This window comes from Notolabrus celidotus, chromosome 3 (genome assembly GCF_009762535.1).
Source record: "Notolabrus celidotus isolate fNotCel1 chromosome 3, fNotCel1.pri, whole genome shotgun sequence".
NCBI lineage: Eukaryota > Metazoa > Chordata > Actinopteri > Labriformes > Labridae > Notolabrus > Notolabrus celidotus.
Genome location: NC_048274.1, coordinates 7504834 through 7527625, shown reverse-complemented (window position 1 = coordinate 7527625; position 22792 = coordinate 7504834). Strand labels below are relative to the sequence as shown.

Here is a 22792-nt window from a genome sequence, read left to right as displayed (position 1 = left end):
TCTTTTAAGGGGGAACTCAGTTTTAAGGTGCTGTGAAAACTACTAAATCCCATATAAACCACTTCTTTACTTTTTAAATCATTAGTGATGCTAAAGAAGTAGTTTATCTATCAGCTTATTTACTTCCGCTTTACGAAACCGGAAATCCAGTGACGTCTGGCTCAGCATACTGCAGAACAGATCCAAAAGAACAGTCATACTATAGACTAAATTCAAAAACAGTATGTAGTTGGCAGGACCTACAACCACATTCGTAGGTAGTATGTAGCAGGCCGTTTCAAAAGCAGTCAAACTTAATAAAATCAGTTCATAAGAAACATTACACAAATGCATAAAAACGCAGCAATCCATTCAACTATTACTAAAACATACATGCAAATACAAATTGAAGTACAATCACACAAATAATCCTCATTGCTGCCCCTTTCACTCTGTGACACACCGTCTAATAATGATAATAAAGCAAGTGGACATGTAGCTGGGGTTTATCACCGCCCCCTTGAAATTATCTTGTATTCATTGTGGGCTCTGACTGGCTAAGTACAAAGCAGCCCATGCCGGCCATTATCGATCCATTAATTGGAGAGTGGCCCATTGTAGTGCACGGGCCGGGCAGTATGGACAGACAGGAAGAGATGGAGGCTTAAGATCAGCCTGGACTCTAATTGGCAGGAAAGAGGTTTCTATGAAGTGGCGTAATGTGCTTTTTATGGGCTTGTAGGGGAGGCAGAGGGTGGGAGGATGTAGCACGCATGCTACTTTAAGTGCAACAAGCGTATATTTACTTCATTCCTGTGCAACAAAAACACAACCAGACATCAGCTGTATGATTTCTGTTGAACACATAGTACTCAGTATACAAGTATAGGTGATGCTTTTATTGTAATCTTCTTTTATTAATGTATAAATAATGTCGTGAACACACAGATATGATTGAATATTTGTTCTACTACACAGGTGCACAAAGCATTAAGCCCTCCAGAATAACAGAACCTCTTTTTTTTGGTTAATGTCCTTTCATCCTGATCTGATTCAAAGCCAACAAAGCTGAATATATTGAAAGTATGTCCAAGGACGAGTCTTTGGCCATAAAAGTACAGAAGGGGCACATCAATATAAAGGCTTCCATCTCTCCTTTTTCATCGAAAAGCCCTTGCTGTTATTATTTCAATGCCAAACTATCTCAAACATTCACTCTTCTCCTACTCCGTGGTCAGATTCCTTTTGATATATTTCGTGGGTGTTTTCTTTTAATCTTGGCGAAGGCTGAAGAGCAATCGAGTGTTTAGGTACGGATAAAGGTGTTGGCAGAACCATGGAAGGTCAAAGTACTGAGGTGGCCTGTCTGACCTTCACACACGCTGCCTCATACTGAGCCACCGCAGAGCACGGATGACATTGAAATACTCTATCGACTGAGAGTCAAGCTGTGCATGTGAAAAAGCCTGGCACAAGGAGACATTACTCACTAAACATGACATTTTACTGCTATCAATTCAGGGACCCAGAGTCATGCGCAACATAGGGGTAATTATTTGTGTTACCGTGATGAATACCTCGACAACGGTAAGAAAGCCATCCCTCTTTGAGGCATTCGTTTCCACCTTCCTACCTCTGCACAGCATAGACTGAGAGAGACTCCTGTAATAATTTAGACCAAATATAAACACATTAGTTTCTGTCTTCCTGTGTTCCTACGCTGAAGTCTGCACACCTGATTGCTTTCTTTGTTGTCTTATTATTAGCAGCACTGACATGTATATCTGTGAATGCCAAAGCCAAAGAAGCTGCTATCACTATGACCTTTAATTTCCACTGACATCATTATAAGCTGTAATTCAGCACACTTTGATATAATAAAGTAGAGCGAGGCAGACTGGGAGAGAGAGTTTCCAGTGCCAATGTGATTGATCCAGTCTGTAATGCACTGCTGCACACTGTGCCGAGGATTGAAGAGTGTTTGTGCAGTATAGGGTTTATAGGAGTATTCCATTATACACGCCATACTGTTTCTCCATGTGGCTGTGTATGCTACACCTTACTGTGTTGGTGTGTGTTTTATCTGTATCGATCAACATAGCATAAAGCCCCCTGTGCACGATCAGGTAGCCCCCCCGTATCGAATAAACACCAGATGGTTCAAGCCTCCAATCTTCACAAACAATTTCTGGAAATAAAACAAGCGAAGGAAGTCAACAGTTCTTCACAGACGTGTTGTTAAAGCACCAGAAAATTGCATTTTAATTTCGGCACAAAATGTGCTGTTACTTAGTCGCTAAAACTTCGACATACCAAGTGCAAAGTTTTCTCTGCTCATCAGGACTATTGTCCTAGCAGTTATTGATCACATTATGCCTGCCACATTTGAGGCTCAGCTCTGCGGTTTACTCTCAAACGGCTAATTAGCCTTCTTTATGTGGTTAATGAAATGCTCAAACCTAAACGCTATAGAGCTCACTTCCCCCAGTCTCTTATTTGCCCCCTGCTCTGTCCTCTACCACATTTTCTTTCCGCATAATTAATCATATGTCACCGGGAGATCTTGTTTCACAGCACGATTTATTTCCGTAGAGCCCACTACAAGCTTTTTTTTTTCTCTTTCTCTCTTCTCCACAGACGGACAATTTCCCCACTGAGCCTAATTATATGGGTAGCAGACAACAGTTTGTTCAGAGGTAAGAGACGGGATCCATAACCGTCATTGCATCTCAAACCTTTGTTTTCTTTTCTCGAACAGTCCCAACACAGAGCCGCGATACACACAGGAAGTAAACTGACAATTAACTGTGAAGGGAGATAAAGATGTTAACGTTTAACCAGGACTGAAGCGGTCACTTACTGTTTTATCTGTAATGCATGGATTCAAATCTCTAAGAAGATCCTTTTTTTATCATCTTTAATATTTTTAAATGAATCCTTTTATTGTTTTATTGTTTTATTGTTTTCAGGGCTGCAAACATTAATATTTCATCATGTCTCTACACCTCAGACAAAGACAGCCACACATTGTGTTGAAAACCTCTCTCATTCTTTGTTCATTTGTCTAGTAGCTCGACATTTAAAGACCCAGAGCGAGCCAGCCTAAGAGACAGCGGGCATGGCGACAGCGACCAGGCCGACAGCGACCAGGACACCAACAAAGGCTCCTGCTGCGACATGTCTGCAAAAGAAGCCCTCAAGTTAAAGGCCACGGGCGTGAAACCTCCACCTCTGGAGCAAGGTGAGCCCTCTTTTTCAGATTTGACTGCATGAGAAATGAAAGAGTGCCAAACACACTCAGACCCAGCGACTATCAATCCGCTCCCTTGCGCTGAAGTTATTTGTATTAACGATTGAGCTCCTGACTTGCCTGAATGCTCACAATCTGAACCTCTACCCGACTACTTTATTCTCCTTTACTTTTTTCTCTGCACTTTTCTCATTTAATGAGAGCGTATGTCTGTGTGGTGTGTTCTGGGGTGTGAGCGAGTGCGCATTCTATACACGTCCCCAGTTTATCAAAGCAGACAAGCCCATTATGTTTTTATAAGCCCAACTACTTCAGCCTCTCCATTTAGTCCCCCTTCCCTGAGCAGCCGTCTCTGAAACTTTGATAATGGAACATGGAAAATGACTTAGTGAGCGGCAGGCGATGTTGCTTCGTAGTGCGGTGATTAAATATGAATAATTATTCTAAGCGCTGTGGGTCGGGCAGATTACACATGACATGTGTAGAACAATAACTCCCCAGATATAAGTTGTTGCAGTCCTCCTCACCCCAGCCACCTCGCATGATTAGTGCAGGATGAGGGGAGCCAAGAAAGACAAGATTATACCGGGTATAATGGTATAGAGAGAAGAAATGGGGCAGGAGGGTATGGTAGATTTCTCACTGCAGCGTCACCCAGTCATGGAGCTCGGTGTGGGCCATTACCTGCTCGGCAAAACAGATATTCCCGCAGAAATACAAATTCACTAAAGTCTCTATCCAAGCAGAATATATCTCAGTGACTAGATCCAGCAGCACGGAGCTCTATACCGAACATGGATCCTGTGTAATGGTGCTATTAATCCAGGGAACAGAAGGCCTGTTTTACTCCTTGCGGAAGGACAATGACAATTTGTGAAACACTCTGTGCTGCAATATGCAAGTCTGACTAGATAGCGTTTTTTTTTTTCTCCTTTCCATTGGTTTTCAGAATGAAAAAAAGCCACACACATTGGCAAGAGAAATTGGCCAATTAAAAAGCTCCATATGTTTCTCATTTTGAAAATGTTCCCATTTAATTGTCCGTGGGGGACTGAAAGAATCACATTTATACGCACCGAACACATGACGAAGTGCGACGGGCCAAAGTCGGCCATTAAAGCTGTCCCTATACGTTATTATCATGGTTGTATGTTTGCAACTCGGTCTGTCCGTGCACCTTTATGTGAGTTTTGTTCCACACGCCTGCTTCTGACAGACTTCCACAAGAGATTGTCGCAACCATCCACAAATAGAAACACACACACACACTTCTGCACTCACACACTCGTCGCTGTCGGTGGAAGCTCAGCAGAAGGCTGTAACCTGTCTTCGCCTGATTCTCACTCATCTCTGCCCTCCCATTTACTCTCACCCCGCCGCCGCCGTGTTTTCACCCCCGCTCCGCGACTCGCGTTCCACTTCTCCACCTCTCCTTGTTTGGGGAAATCGATTGATGTGAGATTAGACAGTTAACTGGCTGCAGCTGGCTGTGTTTAGCCAATAACATGTGGGCTTAGCTAAGCTTGTGGGGGAGGGCAGGGGCAGGAGGCCAAGGCATCGTTGCAAAAACGGTGATGAGGAGTGAGGGGCGGCGAACATCACTCTGGCTCTGTTCCAGTGTGTCTTTATTAAGTTGCAAGGCTACCAATTGAATGCTCAAAAGCAGCAAAAATTCATCACTCTGAGTTAATATTTACCCACGATAGCAATGCAACACTGAGACTTTCTGCCTCTCAAATTAATTTGTCATCTGCTGAGAAAGGTCTGCTGTTACTGTACGTTACATATCCTACTGCAGATGATTCTCCAGACAGTCCCCTGCCTGTTCAGCTCAGGAGTAGTCCCATATGCTTCTTTATCTAAAGCAGAGGTGCTCTCCTTCAGGTAATTTATTACAGTAATTGCTGGCTTATTATGGAGGCTCGGTAAGAAGTTAAAACTTAAACAGGAGTACTGAAACACAAGGAGGTTTAGTGTAACATGCCGCAAATGTACACAGGCGCTGCGTGCTCTCACACATCACAGGTACGGGATGTCTTTTATCAGAAGACGGCAGAAAAAAGGAAACAGAAGCTTGTCACTGGTCACCGTCCCAGAGGTCGTCTTCCTGCAGGCTTATTTTCTTCACATCTCAGCACTTAGCATCTACTTCATAGGTCTCCCTCCTCACCACTCCCCCCCCCCCCCCCCCCCTCTCTCCTTCTTCATCCCATCTTAAGTCCTCTGTTTCCCTCCAAGCATAGCCCTCCCAATTACTATCTGTAGCTGTGCCTGCTCGCCTGCCAGGACACCGCGGCCTCATTCACTGGCAGGGTATAAACAGAACTACAAGTACCCAAAGCATGTAGTTCAAGTCCCAATCAATCCTCCGCCCGGTGTCGGTTCTTGGACTCTATAGTCTCTAGTTTGTAGCATAAAGCGTCCACACTCTTTTGTCTTTCCTGTCACACATTTCTCTCTCCTTTATCGCTCTCTTCCCCTGATTTCTCTTTCTCTTCCCTGTTAATAGGCATTGTGAGGAAAAACACACAACCCCCTTTTTTCATGCGTGTAATTCATCTTCTCTGATATTCGTCGCACTCCTCTTCCAGACAACATAATCTGGACATCTTCGCGCTGGGGACTAGCCTCAAATTGATTAATTAGCCCTGCAAAATTGGTAGCAATGTATTAATTAAGCTTAAGTATATCAAATCCATTTTTTGCCCGTTTTAAACAGCGATTAATTGATGCTCTGACGCGTCTGCAGCAGACGCTGATACGAGCTCGTCTGGCTCCGGCGGAGTGGCTGGCAGCACATCGCTCGCCTCTGTGGAGATGACTGCCACAGTCGCTATCACGAACAGACAGGCGGCAGTGGTGTAGGGAGATGTTGCCCACTGATAGGGCTGTCCGAGAGAACGGGGGAGAGAGAGAGAGAGAGAGGGAGGGGATGATGGAAGAGGAGGAGGAAGAGTGTGGAGGGACGCTGTTTTGACAGGGATACTGCTTGACTGTACCAGCTGACCCTGCCTAATTAGCTGCGATCGGAGTGTGATAATCAAACCGCCTCCTGCCTTGTTTTAAAAGGCAGGAGGCATGAGTGGGACAGAGAAGGGAGGAGGGGGGGAGGAAGAGGAGGATGTGATACTACAAGGACAGGCTGGATACAGTGAGGAGAGGCAGCGTGAGATGTGCCTCCGTAACAGCGCAGTAAAAGGCGATGAAATTGGCTTTTCCCAGTTATTTGATAGAAACCCAACCCCCCACTTCATCCTTCAGACTGTGAATAGCTTAAATAAGGGAAATGTCAGGGCGTTGTCAATCTCTCTCACACACATGCAAACTCTTGATGCTGCAACCACACACACACACACACACACACATATCTGTACTGTACACAAATATTTGATGATGTAAGCAGTGCAGGTAATTGTTCTGCGTTAACATGATGCTCGTCCTTTCTGTGGGTGTTATGTAATTTATGGGGAATGTCAGGGAGTCCTTTGAACTCCACTTTTATGAATCAGATGAGTAATTCTGAAGAGATGATCAGAAAGAGAAGAAACGTATGCTGGTACCTTGATATCTTAAAATTTACCACATACCACGGCACAATGTTGGCGAGGCTGGATGAGGAGGAAATTATGGCATGTTGAGGTCTTTTATGTTTGCTATGCAGCTCTTTGTACACTGATTCATTTTAACTCAAAGGCTTAAATGGAAAGGAAAAACAGAAGGCCTTGGTTCTATTTAAATCTTTCATTTGAAGCTGTTTGTATCGAGAGAACCTTCTTTTCATTGCTCGTATGTAGTATGATTTTGCAGCCATGGGAGAGCTATTGAATGTTTTCTTTACCGGCCTCTTTCTGTCTTCTTAGCTGGCATTCTAGACGTGAGTGCAAAGAAATACTCAGTAGTCATGCTTTAACATGCAGGACCTTGTGATTTATAATATAGAGGTTACGTTTCACATCAAAGGATATCTTCATGTAATATGGAACACCGCGAATGCTGGTTAATTCCTATGGATGAATCATTTTCTCCAGTGTTACTTCTTTCATTGGGTTTCATTCATCAACTGCTCTTTAAAACCCACAAACAAAGCTTTAAGAAGATTCTGACACTCACCAAAGATTTAATCACAGCTAAGAACAAAATCTAAGAAAAGAGCACATTTGAGTCCTGACATGTAAGAGCAAGCATTTCCCTTCATTAAGCACCTTTATATAATTATGACTTTTACAAAAACAGGATTTAAATGTAGTCAACTTTTAAACTACAAAATTTTAAATTATGAATATGTAATCAGCAATCAGGTAAAAAGTTTTTAAATATAAGAATCAGATCAGAATCACCTCTTTGGGCCAGATATACACTACCAGTCAAATGTTTGGAAACACCTTCTCATTCAAGGGTTTGTATTTATTTTAAGTATTTGAAACACTGTAGATTAATACCAAAGGCATCAAAACTATAAAAGAACATATATGGAATTATTTAATGAACAAAAAAGTGTTAAACACATTAAGAAGGCAAGTCATTCTACAAATGAACTCTTGACAAGGCTCATGTTAATTAGAAACCATTCCAGGAGACCACTTCATGAAGCAGACTGAGAGAATAAAAAGAGTGTGCAAAGCTGTCATGAAGGAAAAAGGGGGCTACTTTACAGAATCTCAAATATAAAACATATTCTGCTTTGTTTGAGACCATCAGTTGTGTTGTTCAGAGGTAGAGTTAGTACACAATGGATAGCCCTATTTGACTACTGCTGTAATCCATATTATGGCAAAACCAGATTATTTCATAGTTTTGATGTCTTCAGTATTAATCTACAATGTTGAAAATAATTAGAATGAATAAAAACTATTGGATGAGAAGGTGTGTCCAAACTTTTGACTGGTAGTGAAGAAATATGAAACATGAAATATTAACCCGATGTACAAGATGACACAAGACAATAATAAAGACTATAGTCTGTGAGCTTTATTTAGGCCTTCAGTGAGCTTTGCAAAGCGGTCAGTTGGCAGAGTAATCTCACAAGCGAGACAATGTCTGCACAACTGACCAAGAGTGAAGATTCAGCTTGGTGTTTATGATCTTCAGAGTATAAGATGATCTCATCGTCAAACAAACCCATAGAGCTGTGAGAAGAACCAGAGAGCTTTTTACGACCTCTCCCTTCTTGGTCACCTTCTTGACCTCTCACTCTCTGGTCTCCCCCTCAGGCATACGAACAGATAACAGTATAACAGTATGAATCACAGAGCGTCTGTTGGTGTGTAACTTAATAACTTCTTATAAACACAGGAATATCATACTATCATGTCTGTATCTTTCCCATCATAAGAGACAGCTTTTAGAATAAAGTCATAGTCCAATGGTTGGTTTTTTATTGGACAAAAAGTGGAGAAAAGGAAATTTTCCTTCAGATTTCAGATCCAACTTTTTATTTCACTTCATCTGTGCGTCCTTTCTGGTTACAGCGCAGCATTTCTGATGAAGGCGATCTTTCAACGAGTGAATATATTTGTTTATATAATAATAATAATAGGAATAATAATAATAATTATTATTATAATAATTTTATTTGTATAGCACTTTCAAAAACAACTTACAGCAAAATAAAACAGGCAGTTCATAAAAACACACGTCAGGATAAAGAAATAAAACATATTAAAGGAATGAAATTTAATTCAATTAAAGGGAAAGTTCGCGCCAGCACTCCTGGGAAAAGCGGTCAAGTAAATCTGACGTCATGACGTGCCTCTTCCACGGGCTCGAGAGGGCGGAAAAACAAACGGGTGCCGTGTTGGTTCGCAAATTCAACCAGCTCTGAACCAGCACGAGTACCAGCCCGGAAATACAACCCGGTTCGGGGTGGTCGAAAAGAGGTATGAGAAACCTGAAGAAGGGGCACTGGTGGCCTAGTGGTCTAAGCGCCCCACATACAGAGGCTATAGTCCTCGTCGCAGAGGTCGACCGGTTCGACTCCCGGCTGTGAATATCTCCTGCATGTCTTCCACCACTCTCAGCCCTCCATGTTTCCTGTCTCTCATCAGCTATCCTATCAAACAAAAGCAAAAATGCCGAAAAATATAACTTAAAAATTAAAAAAAGAAATCTGAAGAAGAAGAAATAGAAGAAAAATGTGAAAAAAAGATGCAAAAATTGTTGCTCTTAAATGCACCCTGTAGTCGTGTGTTTGCATTCTGACTCTCCCCCATTATAAGTCGGCGATTATTCTGTGCTAAAGAGAAAATGAGGTCTTCATACGTTGTTTTCTTGAATAATGGCTTCCTGCCGCCACTTCATCCAGCCAACCAAACAAACTCAGTGATCAGACTTTAATCCATCTTAAATATTCACCCAGCCTCCCTCTTGTCACTTTTAATCTTAAGACGCTACTCCTACTTTCCCAAAAGTGATTCAAGTTTCCCTCCACAATCACAATCTCCACTTTCTCACTCCATGCGCCGCAATTAATTTTGAATTATGACCGAGCCTTTGATAAAAACTGAAAAAAAAAAAATGCAATCCAAAGATTAATTGACTGGTCAGGAGTCAGATCAGATGCCCTTTTCACACTTTGCAGCCATGGAAACCTCTATCCTGCTAACTGTGGCCTTCAATAAAACCTTTATCTGACTGTTGGAAAAGGGCATCCAATTCAGCATCATTCATATTTCATGGACAGATGAATCCAGGCATGTTTTTCACACGGCGGCTGGATGCATATACTTCTGAATTTGTACACAAGATGCAGCAGAACCAGCCTGTTATTAAGATTTTGTTGCACATACGTCACTAAAACAGGCTACAGTTAGTAAAGCATGCAGTGTCATCTGAATATGCATGTATATAATCGCCTTTAAAACGTATGAATCAGTGCTTTTATCGTCACTTCATTCATTTACAGTGAAATCTGCACCCATCGGCTCACAATCATTACGTCTGTGATTACTCTATCTTCCTTTGTCTAAAAATAGTCTTCTTTATGAGGGTTTCCTTTTAGGGGTAAATGATCATTTCTACAGTGAAGTTCTCAGCCGAAGATGAAGACAAAGAGAGACAGCCAGACAGACAGACAGACACAGAGAGAGAGAGAGAGAGAGAGAGAGACAGAGAGGGAGAGAGAGAGAGAGGGAGAGAGAGAGAGAGACCCACGCTGTTCAGACGCAGCACAATTGAATCCCGAAAAAAAACAACAAATGAACAAAGCAACACAAAATCTGGCTGCTGAAAGACAGGCTGCTTGAAGACGCACTTCTTCTGAAACAGTTCCAGCGGGCATTGGAAAGAAAGTGGAGATGTGATGGAGCCACAGCTCAGCCAAAAAGTGACTCAGTCTTGTGGACAAGAGCTGACTTTTAGACTTTAATTCATCAAAAGGAAGAAGAAAAAGACTCTCAGTGTTGTCACAAGGCTCTGAAGAGTGCTGGCAGTGGCTTTCTGACTGTATACAATAGATACTTGATGCTTTATTATATGATATCCATACCTGTCATACCATTTGCTTATTCAACATAGTAATGCATGAATAGCTCAGCTCATAGGACATGCATATATCTTTATCTATCTCACAGGTTTACACCTTGAAGAGAAAAACATTTAAAGGATTAGCTTTTAAACGTTTCAAAGTTGTTCCCTGATCCAGCTCTGCAGCAACCTCTCCACTGTTTTCCTAATAGCTTTTATTAGCACGTTAGCATTTCTTTGAATGCTCTGACAGGGTGTGCTCCTCGGTGCAGTGAGGGAATTGTAAATGTGTGATTCTTCACACATTGTGCGATGTTAAAGTAATTGTTCTGCAGGTTAATGGTACAAACATCTGCCGCGAGGAGAGGAGCCTCATTTGAGAGCGTCGTAATGAGTTAGTTTGCAGACATCACTCTAAACAGGTAGCATATGGGAGAGTCATGGTTTCATGTGATGCTATCACATCCGTCTGTTTAAACATGATTAATTGAGGCCATCAGAGTGTGTTTACGCTCGTCCTAACTGGACTTGATGTGTGACAGAGCTTGGCTTTGGCTACCATGTCACCAACTGCTGTTTTATCAGTAATAATTCATGTAAATATTAATTTTTAATTTCCTCTTTATGAAGTCGTGGCGATATCAAAGCTTACAGAATCTATCGAAGAGTCTGTAGCATGGCCTTGGGGAGTAGCCGAGATTAGAAAGAAACAAGCCACATCTGAAAACAGCAGCCAGATGCTCATGTTTCTTCTTACTGTGTGTGCGAGCCGGATTTGTCTCTGAGCCTTTCATCTTGTCCTGCTCCTCATCTTCCTTCGGCTCTCCGCGGCCCGTCCCTGGCTGGGCTGATAGCCTGATTCATGGCAACATCTCCAGCTCTACTTTCCTGGTGTGGAAAATGAGAACCATCAGCAATCTGGACTTCTCCAGGAAGCGTCACTCAAAGTCAAACAAGATTTGTGTGTGTGTGTGTGTGTATAGTGTGCCCGTACATGAGTGCCAGAGCGTGCATTCACCCCATTCTTAGAGGATATGGCGGTATCGCACAGCAGTGAGGCGATTTGCGGCTAAGCTAGTGGAATCCTGTGGAAAGCCTAAAATCTTGTGGGGTGAAGGGAGGGAAAATATCACAGTCTTAGGATTTCTTCGCTCTCATTATGGAAGATTTAAAAGGATTAGTCTATTTTCTTTAATACACCAACTTTTATTAAATTCCATTGTTATGATTGTGGTTCATGAAGGGTAATGTCCATTCTTGTGTCCTTCCTCTTGAGCTGAGTGTGTGTGATAGTTGGCTAAGCGGGCTTTGGTGGTGGTAGTCGGGGGTGTGATTTCCAGGACTAAACCCAGCGCCTCGCCTGCATGGCGGCTCACCCCCTGATCCTCCTTCAGCCAGCGAGGCCCGTCTCGAGCACTGTGGCACCGCGGCATTGGAGAGGATTGATGAATATCTGGGACTCTAACCACTTGGGCTATAAATCTCTGACATTATCCCTTCACCCTGGTCGCCGCACAGAATAATTATGGCATGTTTATAGAAGCAATGAGTAAAAATATGTCTTATTTCACTCTGAGCACCATCACAGCCTCTTATCGTAGCATGACTGGACGTTTCATCTTTAAAAAAAAGTCAGCTTTAGATCCCTTTGAGAGTGCTTTTCAATGCCCCTAAACGCTTACAGCTGCCCGGCCCTCTCTCCTCATGCACGCTGCTCTGTAATGAGAACATAACAGGGTATTAATCCAGGAGTGTGCTCACTCATATTAGACACTGAAAAAACACACAAAGCCATTAAATTCTGGGGAAGGCCCATTAAAAAATGTAGGCGCTCTGAATGTGCGGATTAGGGCAGAGTCATGCAGATTTAAAGTTAATCACTCTCCAAACGTATTGTTGAAGTTTTATCCACTCCCAGGTCCAGTACAAACTCTGTCATCTTTTTATTATTATTAATATCACTTTGTGATTTTTTTCTGCTCTGCTTTTTGGAAAACAAATTTCACACTCTCAGTGTTAAACACACTTTTCTCTGCTGAACTGTAGCTCCAGTTGGAGATGCTGCTATTGTCAGTGTTCTTGTCAGAAAAGTCGCCTGCAGACGAATTTGAATTTGTTTGTGCAAATGCCTCATTTGAGTGTAATAAAAGTCAGAAAGTGAGGCGAGGCAGTTTGATTAGTTTGCATATTTCATGTTTACGGTTTATACATGCACACAGACTTTCCTGCTTGCTGTAAACACACTAGTAACCTACATTATCACCCAGAGTGCATGAAAAAAAAACACCAAACTGGTTCTAGCATGCACACAGACACAAGATCTATCCCCTCAAAACAGCAGCAGCAGCAGAAAGACAGAAAATCCAGTTTATTTATCTCCTCTATTATCAGGACAGACATGTTTCTGCTCCCAGTTGTTTCCCCTCTTTGTAATCACATGAGCAACAACCTGGTAGATGTGGTGTCTGTGCTATAAATGAAATTAATTAACATTGTGTGGCTGAGCCCCATGGCGCTGCAGCCCACGTTTCCTTCTTTTTTATTTATTTATTTCTGGCATTAACCTCTAATTGAAAAGCTTAGTTAAATTTGTGATAGCAGCATACATAATTAGGATGCGATCATAACTGTTGATGCAGAGATATTTTAAGATGGAAGGCCTGGCACTGAATTCAAAGAGAGATGGTGCAGTTTATTTTTTTTCTCAGCTCATGGGTGGTACCGAGTTAGCTTAAGCTGGAGACAACAAACAGTGACTCACTATCAGTGCCTGCATCAGGTACGCTGACTGACTACAGCATCAAACTTCTAGGAGTGATTTTTAAAGGAGTGATGTGTCTGAGATACATCTTTCCTGCGCTTGTGTTGCTGTGCTACTTTCAGGAAAATAATGTTGACTTGTGGCATCAATTTGACTCTCAAGTTTTTAAGGGTGAAACAAAGGCACTCTTACAATGCAAGACACTTTGTTGTCACAGCACCTCTCTAAGAGTATGTGTGACAGAGCAGCAGAAGAGCTGTTCCAGTATCTGCTCGCAGTGGGTGAAACATGTTGTCCAGCACAGCAGTAGGGAGGATACTACGGAGCAGATTATAATGATACAGAACATCGTCACTTCCTGGAACAGAGCCACTCAATGGCCATCTGTCCTCTGTCCACGGACAGCCGGGCATTGCTGCATTTGTGTGTGTGTGTGTGTGTGTGTGTGTGTGTGAGAGAGAGAGTGTGTAGGATGTAATTCCAGACTTTAACCACAGGCTTTTGCATATGCTTTGATAGCCTTTTTCTCTTCCTCCCTATTGTTTCCACATTCTCATCTGTTTAATGATGCAGCTTCAGAACATGGGGAGGATTTCATTATTTTTAAGCAAGTCACCAAAAAGTTCAACTTTGTGAGGTGATAAATTAATAGTATATTTCTCTATATTTATTATAGAATTTAAGGGAACAAAAACATATAGTTGCACCGTCTCTGCCTCTGCACATTCGTCTCAGTATCGAGGCAGCAGAAGCCAAGCTGCCATCAGTAGTCCTCCGTCTCTTGAGTTGGATTTCATTCAAACCACAGAAAACTAATCTTCCAAGAGCCCATGTCATAAAACTAATGAAACATTACAGAGAAAACGATAATGACGGGTAACAGTTTAGGGTTTAATTATGTTCTGGGGTTGTAATAAAGATTAAGGCTCTGTGAATTGTACTTATATGCTGTACTGTGGCGTGTTCTTTTGTGCTGCACTAGCTGTAAAGTGGAACGGCTGCAGGAACAAGCTGCTCTTGATGTCTGGATGCTGTTTGTGTTTTAACAAGTTGATGCTTTCCTGCAACTAAACTTAACGTCTAAGAAAGAGCAAAATGAAATCAAGTAGCTTCAGTGTTAAACTGTTACAGAGAGGTGGATTGAAAGGGAAATACTTTACCTTCACACCAGTGATGCATTGAATGGGACAAATTCACACCTGTTAACTTTTCTTACAATTAGAAGAGCTGGTTCTCTCAGCTGGTAATATTGTTGTAGGAGGTGAAGTCACGGGTGGCACAGGTGTTTCGTCTTCACATGACTCTGTGTCTGTTCTTCCCGTACGCCTTTCACTTACAATCTCACTGCTCGACGATTGAACCCTTCTCTCTTTTGTGTTTTCGCTGCATTTTTCTTTGCTTTAGTAGAAGAAGTGTTTCTTTGAATTAGCAGACTGTTGGCACTCTTTCTTTGTGTGTGTGTTGCTCTGGGATATTGCACCATTATTTAACCTACAACACTTGTTTCAGACATCTCTGCTGATGAAAATGCAAACTTAGAAAAACAGAGACCCAGTGGAAACATAGCGTTTGTGCACATGTTTTCATATTGATGTGTTGTTGTTTGCACTGGTGGAACAGTCAGCCGAGGTTCAGATCAAACAGGGCTGCGGTTTGACTTACATTGTGCCCGCTAATGCTATATCGGATGCAGCAACATTGTTAATTACTGACAGATTGCTTGATCAATTCGGTGCAGGCACTTACAAACTGGGTGAAATTGCTCAGCTTTGATTATGTGCAAACTAAAAGCCTGGTAGGAACGCTCCCAACATCATGCACTGAATCAGTAAGAACGAGTGAAGACCCCTTTGTGTCCGGCCTGCTTCCTAGGCTGATGTGAATGAATATTTGTGGTGCCCCTGGGCATTGTTTCCCCCATGTTACACTGCATCAGGAACCAGAGAGATAAATGGGCCTGGCCTGTCCAAGGCATCAGGACTTCCTCTCTGCTCAACCATAACTAGCAATGTCCTTTTATCCACTGCCTGCAGTGCTTTAGATAATGGAGTCTTGACAGAGGAAATGCTCGAACAATGAGCGTAGATGGGATTTATAATATGACAGAGGATGAAATGATCGAAGACGTCAGAGAATAATAAACATTGAATACATGAAGGGTTTCATATGTAAGTTGTCCTGCTATAGATACCAGCATCTCCTCCTATACAGCCTACAATGCATCTGCAAAAAATAACAATCACTCACTGATTATTAACCCGTCCAAAAAGAAGGTGTTTTATCATGAGATCCAATCCGATCCAATCCACTTTATTTATATAGCACATTTATAAAAACAATCAAGCTTATCAAAGTGCTGCACAGTGAGGTAAACAAGTTAAAACACACAGAACATAAACTGCTGTCAGAAAATAGAATAAAAAAAAGAATGATAATAAAGACACATAAAACACTTTAAAAAAAATAGGTTAAAAACACACAAAAACATAAAATAATTAATGAAAATAAAAACACATAGAGCAAATAAAAATCCAATAAAAGTACAGACAGAGACAGAGACCACACAACTCTCATGCTGGGTTAAAAGCCAAGAAGTAAAAATATATTTTAAGGCGGGATTTAAAGGTTGTGAATGTTGGGGACGATCCAACATGGGGGGCAGCCAGTTCCACAGTTTGGGGGCCACTGCTGAGAAGGCACGGCCACCCCTGGTTTTCAGCCTGGTCCCAGTGGAGGGAGGCGAGGATGGGGGTAATGTGATGATAACAAATACCTTCAGAACAGAGCCAGCAGAGAGGGTAATGTGAGTCAAGGCTAGCAATCAGTGTTTTCCATCAATAATATGTCATTCCAATGGTATCACAGGCGACTGGGTATCAGCCATTTCTCAAGTCTCAGTGTCGGAAACAGCATCAGGAAGGGAAAGATTGGACCAGAGCATCTCTCAGATATGTGATATAGATACAAACCCCAACAGGCGCCTTGACAGAAGGAAAATATGAGAAACAGGCTTCAATTAAGGAGAGAAGAAGCATGGCAACCAGTTGATAAGTAACAGGAAGATAAGAGGAAAGAGCTCATGGGTGGATGGACGGATGGATAGATGAAGATGGGCGGGACAGCAGGCGGGCTCCATGGGAGATTGGCTTAAGTAGCATGGTGCCTGGCATCCTGCCGTCACTGAGCCACCAGTTCAAATCCAAAAGAAAAAAAAACATGTCAATGTAAACACATCCCCCGCCACGACGGGCCGGACCAGGTCACATGTCCACGCACTGCGGTGACTTCCCCTACAGCTGTAAGAAATACACTTAAGAGAATATGCTATAAATAGCGCTCTGTAGTATCAGCATGGATGGCAGCTGTATGAGTTTCATTTCATCAGATGTCTCTGTTGCATGTGGGATACTGTACTTGAGTTCCCTACTCACAGAGATGGAGAGAGAGTCCGTGTGTGTGAGCGTGTGTGAGAATGTGTGGATGGCGACTGGGAGTGTTTTTCGCCGATAACCTCAGTTTGTTACTTTTTGATCCTGCTAAATTAAGATAAGGGGCTTGGTTAATTAAACTGTCACATGGCAATACCTTGAGGAATTGCAAGGCCAACACAGCTTTAATTGGGTGGCTGCTATTGTCCCTGCGCTGCCTGCCTTCCTGGGAAGCAGCCCCACAGAGGGGAGAAAAACAGCCCCCATGGCTACTGGCAAAGGATGGAAAAGCTGATGGAATGACGAGCATGAACATTTAAACAAAGCAACGGGAGGGCAAGGACGGAGTGATCTCATCTTAAAGCAGTGTGCATCACTCAACCTTCCTGAAACACAAGCATCAAAAGCATTATATTCTAAACATGTAATGACCACAACGGCTCCATGGTAGGGTGAGAACACGATTAGACTCAGAATAAGGACTTTTAATTGCTGCTTCAGTATGCATGAATGAGAGTTGTGCAATTTTCTGTCCATTGCAGTAATCTCTGCGGTGCATTAGCTGCAAGTCTCCAAAGCCCCACGGACAATGTCAGCAAGCTTAAGATGCATCTGTAATTACCAGCAGCCAATTAACAGCTGACCTCGCCATCCCACCTCAAACCACAACAAAGATCTATTATGGAGATTTAGAAGGCTTGCAGTGTAAACAACTAAGTGTGATGGATCTGGGTACAGTGCTTATGGGTGTTTGCACCTCCCCTTTTGACTCGCACACGCATGCTTCATTGTGATTCCGACCACGACGAGCTGGACGGTGGAAACGTGTTGCAGATGCGTTGGTAACAGACTTTAAAGAGAGCAGCGCTGAGTTGATGAATGTGTGTACGTTTGCTCTGCTGGTAAGCACCAGATTAATTCATGTTGAAGTTTTAAATGAGCGTATTAGTCGTGGAAAGTTAAATCTATTTATTAGTGCTTCCTATATACATGATTTGCAACCCTATTTTATTACATTTTGAAATAAATGCAGCACTGTTCTACATTAAAAACAATGCATCATGTTAATGGAAAAGTCTGCAACTGAATCTGATTTAGTTTGAGAACAGAAGCGTCGCCGGATTGCGATGGAATCTCAGAAAAACTGCGATGCTGTTGCTTCAGGAAGTGTCCTGGACAGAGTAATGCCCATTGTATGGCAGTGTTTTGAAAACAGTTGTCCATCTGGCACTGAAGGTGGTCAAAATCTGCCTTGATTAACAAGTGGCAAATCTGGGTGATGGTCGCCTGCGCTGCCTCTCATCCCCTCCCAAGTGGGGATCAAAGAGGATGAAGTTTTGAGCCGAGGGATAATCTAGTTCCCTAGATTGTGATAATGCTGCTCAGGATGATCATGTGGATGAGAGCAGGGGCACATGGCTCTGAGTTCATGCTGCTTTGTAAAGAGGAGGCTGACAACAACAGAGCAGGCCGGTGAATTAGAACACATGGATTGATGTAAAAAACACACTCTGCTGTTGCTGTATCCAGGCAACCACATCAGAATTCAAGACATATCGAACAACAGGTGATTTCAACCATCTTCCTTTTCCAGCTTCAATCTGGTAAATCATTCTGGTCTGATACGAAATAATAAATAGCAGAAATTTATATAAACACTGAAAGATTCCTGAATAATCAGAGCACTTCTGTGCAGAGAGCGTCCTGATTTGTGATCTTTGTGATTCGCAGAGAAAATAAATGTTCACAGTTTGTGTAATGACACTGAGATTAAGCTCTGCTGAATCTCATTTTGGTTTTAAGTTCCCTGTTGTTCCGCATGGTCTCTTCCCACCCTGATCCGTGTCTGGTGCTGGTGTCCAGCTGTTCCATCAGCACGACAAGTGGTTCAGGGAACTCCCTCATTGTTCACTGACCAATCGCAAACACACCAGAATGCTGTCAACGAGCATTTTCCACCCAGTGGTTTGCATTCGCCTGCACCTGTGGTTTGAGCCCCGGGGGCAGGGGGTGCAGTGGTAGGGGGCGGCCGAATGGGGGAAAGGCTGGGCATCGGGGTGGAAATGCAGTCAGGGTCGGGATTAGGCTGTCTTTCTGTCTGTCTGTCCGTCTGGATTAAAGGAAACAGATTCATTGTGAGTTTCCCCTCACACACACATTTTGTTGTGGTTCCTCAAAATGCATCAGAGGCCAGCTGAGCCTCGCCGCCCGAATTTGCATTTTTGTAATTTGCATGAACTCATCGGAGCTCGGAGGCAACTTACGGTTGTGTGTGCATGTCTGCATGCAGGCGTGTGTGTGCGTGTGTATGTGTGTGTGTCGGGGCATGTGTTTCCCAATTTGACAAGCAAAATAAAGAACTCGTCCAAACAATCCTGCAGACATGACTGGAAAGTGTCTGTACTGCATTCATGGAAACATTGCAGTGGAAACACCTGACAGTCAATGCATTTGTAGTCCTGAATTCACTGGAATGTTCGAAATGACGCTGAACACCTGAGCTGACCTCCAACTCATTGTTACACCTGATAATGCGGCAGTAGAGTCCACTGTGGAGAGTTGGTAGAATAGATACACTCTGCACTGCAGTGCTTTGCTAGCCGGGGTTGTGAATCTTATCAGGCGGGGTAGTGGTAGTGGATTTTGTGTGTGTGTGTGTGTGTGTGTGTGTGTGTGTGTGTGTGTGTGTGTGTGTGTGTGTGGGTGTTTGTGTGTGTGCCTGCGTGTGTGTGTCCAGGCCCCTCTGGAGTCCATTAATCCCAAATCTAACAGACTTACTGCAGAGGCAGCCTTTGATGTGTGCTGAATCCCTCTCTGGCATATTGGATGCTTGCTTCCATAATATTCTCTTCCTATTCTCTCATCAGGAATACATTGTTTTGTCCCCCCCACCACCACCACCACCACCACCACGTTGCCAGGATTTGTCCAGCAGGACAGGTGGCGGTGGTGTTATGAGTTTGTTTACAATTCAGGTGTGTTTTTACCAGTTCTCTGATCTGTAATTTTACATCTCTGAGCTCTTTTAATCCCGTTCTTATCTTGTGTAAGCCTTCTAATCTTTGACCCTAATCTTAAACTGCCACATAGAGTGGAGTGGGACAGCGCGGACTGAGAGGAGATGTTTGTCTCACCTTCAAATTCAATACATACCTTCATCAGAAAAAAGCAAAGTCCTATCGCCTTTGGGTTTGTTTTTTTAGAGTGTCGAGTCTGAGAGGTACTCATTGCTGTGTTTTCTTTCTATTTGTGTTTATCGCCGTGGCCTGGACTTGAACCTGCACTGGTTTTAAAGCCTCTTGCTTATAACCCATGAGTCTCCGGAGTGAAGCGTATGGAGAGGCAAAGAAAATATAAATTAGATAGTGAGATGGAAAACACATTTCTATTTGAAATGATTATCCCCCTTGACGGGTATACTAATAGACTGTTATTGCATTTCCGTCAGTTTCTTTTAATCTAATCATACTTATAAACAGACACACGAGAGTGTTAGAGTGTGCGTATGTTTATCCACACAGAGACACAAGCAACCAGTGTCTAGACGCCAAACACCAATTTGGCTGCAGCACTGGAGGAACATCAATGCTAAAGCAATGTTGCTGAAACACAAGGCATGTTCCTCCGTCTTGCATGGAGGGGAGATTGCAGTGACAGACAGATGGGGATAGGAGGAGGAGGAGGAGGTGCAGCAGCAAAAAGAGGAGCGGTTGGCAGAGCTCACTGTGGCTAATACATCCAAAGTGTGTCAGTTAGCTCTCTAAATGTGTTAGGCCCCGAGGCTGAGAAAGCCAACACCATCGACTCAACCTACCTCTCTCCACCTTTCCACTTAGCCTCTGTTCAACACCCGCCAATATCCTTAGGGGGGCTACACTGCTGTTCATTGGCACAATTGATCAAATGCCGACATGCTAAAGTGTACAGTTTTCTTATTGCAGGTATTGGCCTCATGGGTGCATATGCCAGGGGACGAATCTGGTGTGTTGTGCTGATTCGCAGATGGTAGCTTCAAAGGTGAAGCGTCTGTTGTTAGATGCACCACAGTCAAGCTCAGGGCGGTGCCATTTTATTATGGGGGCTAATGAGCCGTTTATTTGGTGGTTGGATACTTCACACGGCATCGGCGAACTGATAAGCATGAAGGGAAGTAATGACTTAAACTTCACTTCATACATCCAAAGTGTTGCTGAGTGTTGTGCATTAGAATAAATGCACAACATATAAATAAAACGTGTTTGCATATTGACATTCTGCTTTATTTGTCAGATTACTTGCATGGGAACACTCGACCTAAAACACAGCTGCAAATAAGTCTCAATTTCCAAAGAGTGTTCAAACTTAAAGGCACTGAACGAAGCTGCTAAGTGAAGACACAGAATGCAATTTAGTGTTGCCAACTTAACGACTTTTCAGACACCTCGATCAACTCTTTTTTTTTTTTAAAGTGACTAGCGACAAATCTAGCGACTTTTTTCTGGTGTTAATGGAGACTTTTGGAAACTGACGTGAAAGCATGTATTGTTCTTACTCTTCTCATCGAGCAGTGGATGCTGCTGTGAGTCCCTCTTAGCTGCAGTCAGAGCAGGAGGCGTTTATCCCTCCTCATACAGACTGCAAATGTGTCACACATGTACCAAGACACCGCTGGCTGATCCCGCCTACTGTCTCTTTTTGGTCCTTTTAAATTGATTTTTATTTAAATTTTTTTTTAAAGATTTTAGGCTTTTTTGCCTTCATGATAGGACAGCTGAAGAGAGACAGGAAATGTGGGGAGTAGAGAGTGGGGAAAGACATGCAGCAAATAGTCGCGGCCGTGGGTTGAACCGGCGACCTCTGCGATGAGGACTATAGCCTCTGTATTTGGGATGCTTGGACCACTAGGCCACCAGCGCCCTGGTCCATTTAGATAGTTAATGTAGATTGTATACAATAAATATCTTGAAAATGTTATGGTTGAAAAGTGTAATGTTTTACTGTGAGTGTAGTTCTGAAAATATTTAGGGTGCTCTCTTTTTGTCTCTCCCTCGACATTATACGTCTCTCCTGCATCTTCCATTACAATTACAATCATGCAAATTAAGTGATGACGTCATTTAGCAACTTCTAGCGACTTAGGACAATAGCTACTTTCCTAACTGAAGAGTTGGCAACACTGGCGGCATGCTAGGCTTGGCTAGGTAGCTTGTTTCAGCCTCAATTTGACACGACTCCTATTTGAGCATTAAACATTTGTTATGATTTGGCATCACTTTTATGCAACATCGACTGACATCCACTTTGTTTAACACTGACGCGGCTATCTCGGATGTTGAAAACGCCTCAATGGTGCTTTAATGCAAGTCGACCTGGAGTCACTTTGCATTTTGTCATTTACACATCACACTGCCTTATTTTTTCAGCTGTGTCATTCCACAGAGTGAAGCAGGCTGTAAACACAAAGTCTAAAAATGATCCTGCAGTGTTTGAAGTTCAGGTTTTTTATTGGCAGCTGGATTACACTTAGAGGTGTCCTTCTTTCAAAAACACACACAGACAAAGTGACTGGTACAAAAAGCCAGAAGGCTGAATAAAGTGATGTGATGTTAAAAAGCAGTCACTCAAATGCTCTCCAACAGGGCGTTTGGCGCAGAGAGCGAGGCTGTCTCTAACTATAGCTCATCAGTTCAAGTTCATCATTTTAATGTGAAACAAAAAGAACAGACAGCAGAAGATTTTTAAGAAAACTCGGACAAGCTTTAAAAGATTAAAATGAGACCTATGAGGCTGCAAGTGGAGTTTGGTGAGCTGTGCATTAGCTGACAGCATGTGGAGTCAGGTACAGTCCTTCCTTCATACTGTGTTATTATGCGCTGTAATGCATTTTCATCTGAGGTAACGCAAAAGTGAAATAAAAATAAAAAAGTACTTGTA

The 22792-nt window shown here is 42.7% G+C and overlaps 1 protein-coding gene across 3 annotated transcripts in view; it reads left to right on the top strand.

Moving 5' to 3' along the window:
- The window catches only part of pcdh17 (protocadherin 17), a 67053-nt gene that overhangs the window by 24332 nt on the left and 19929 nt on the right, over nucleotides 1-22792 (top strand). For 2 of the 3 annotated variants that reach the window (XM_034681001.1, XM_034681003.1), the window contains exons 3-4: nucleotides 2617-2675; nucleotides 3048-3220. In XM_034681001.1, the coding sequence (XP_034536892.1) occupies nucleotides 2617-2675; nucleotides 3048-3220 (232 nt within the window). The remainder of the gene's footprint in view (nucleotides 1-2616; nucleotides 2676-3047; nucleotides 3221-22792) is intronic. The other variant, XM_034681002.1, reaches the window with a different exon arrangement.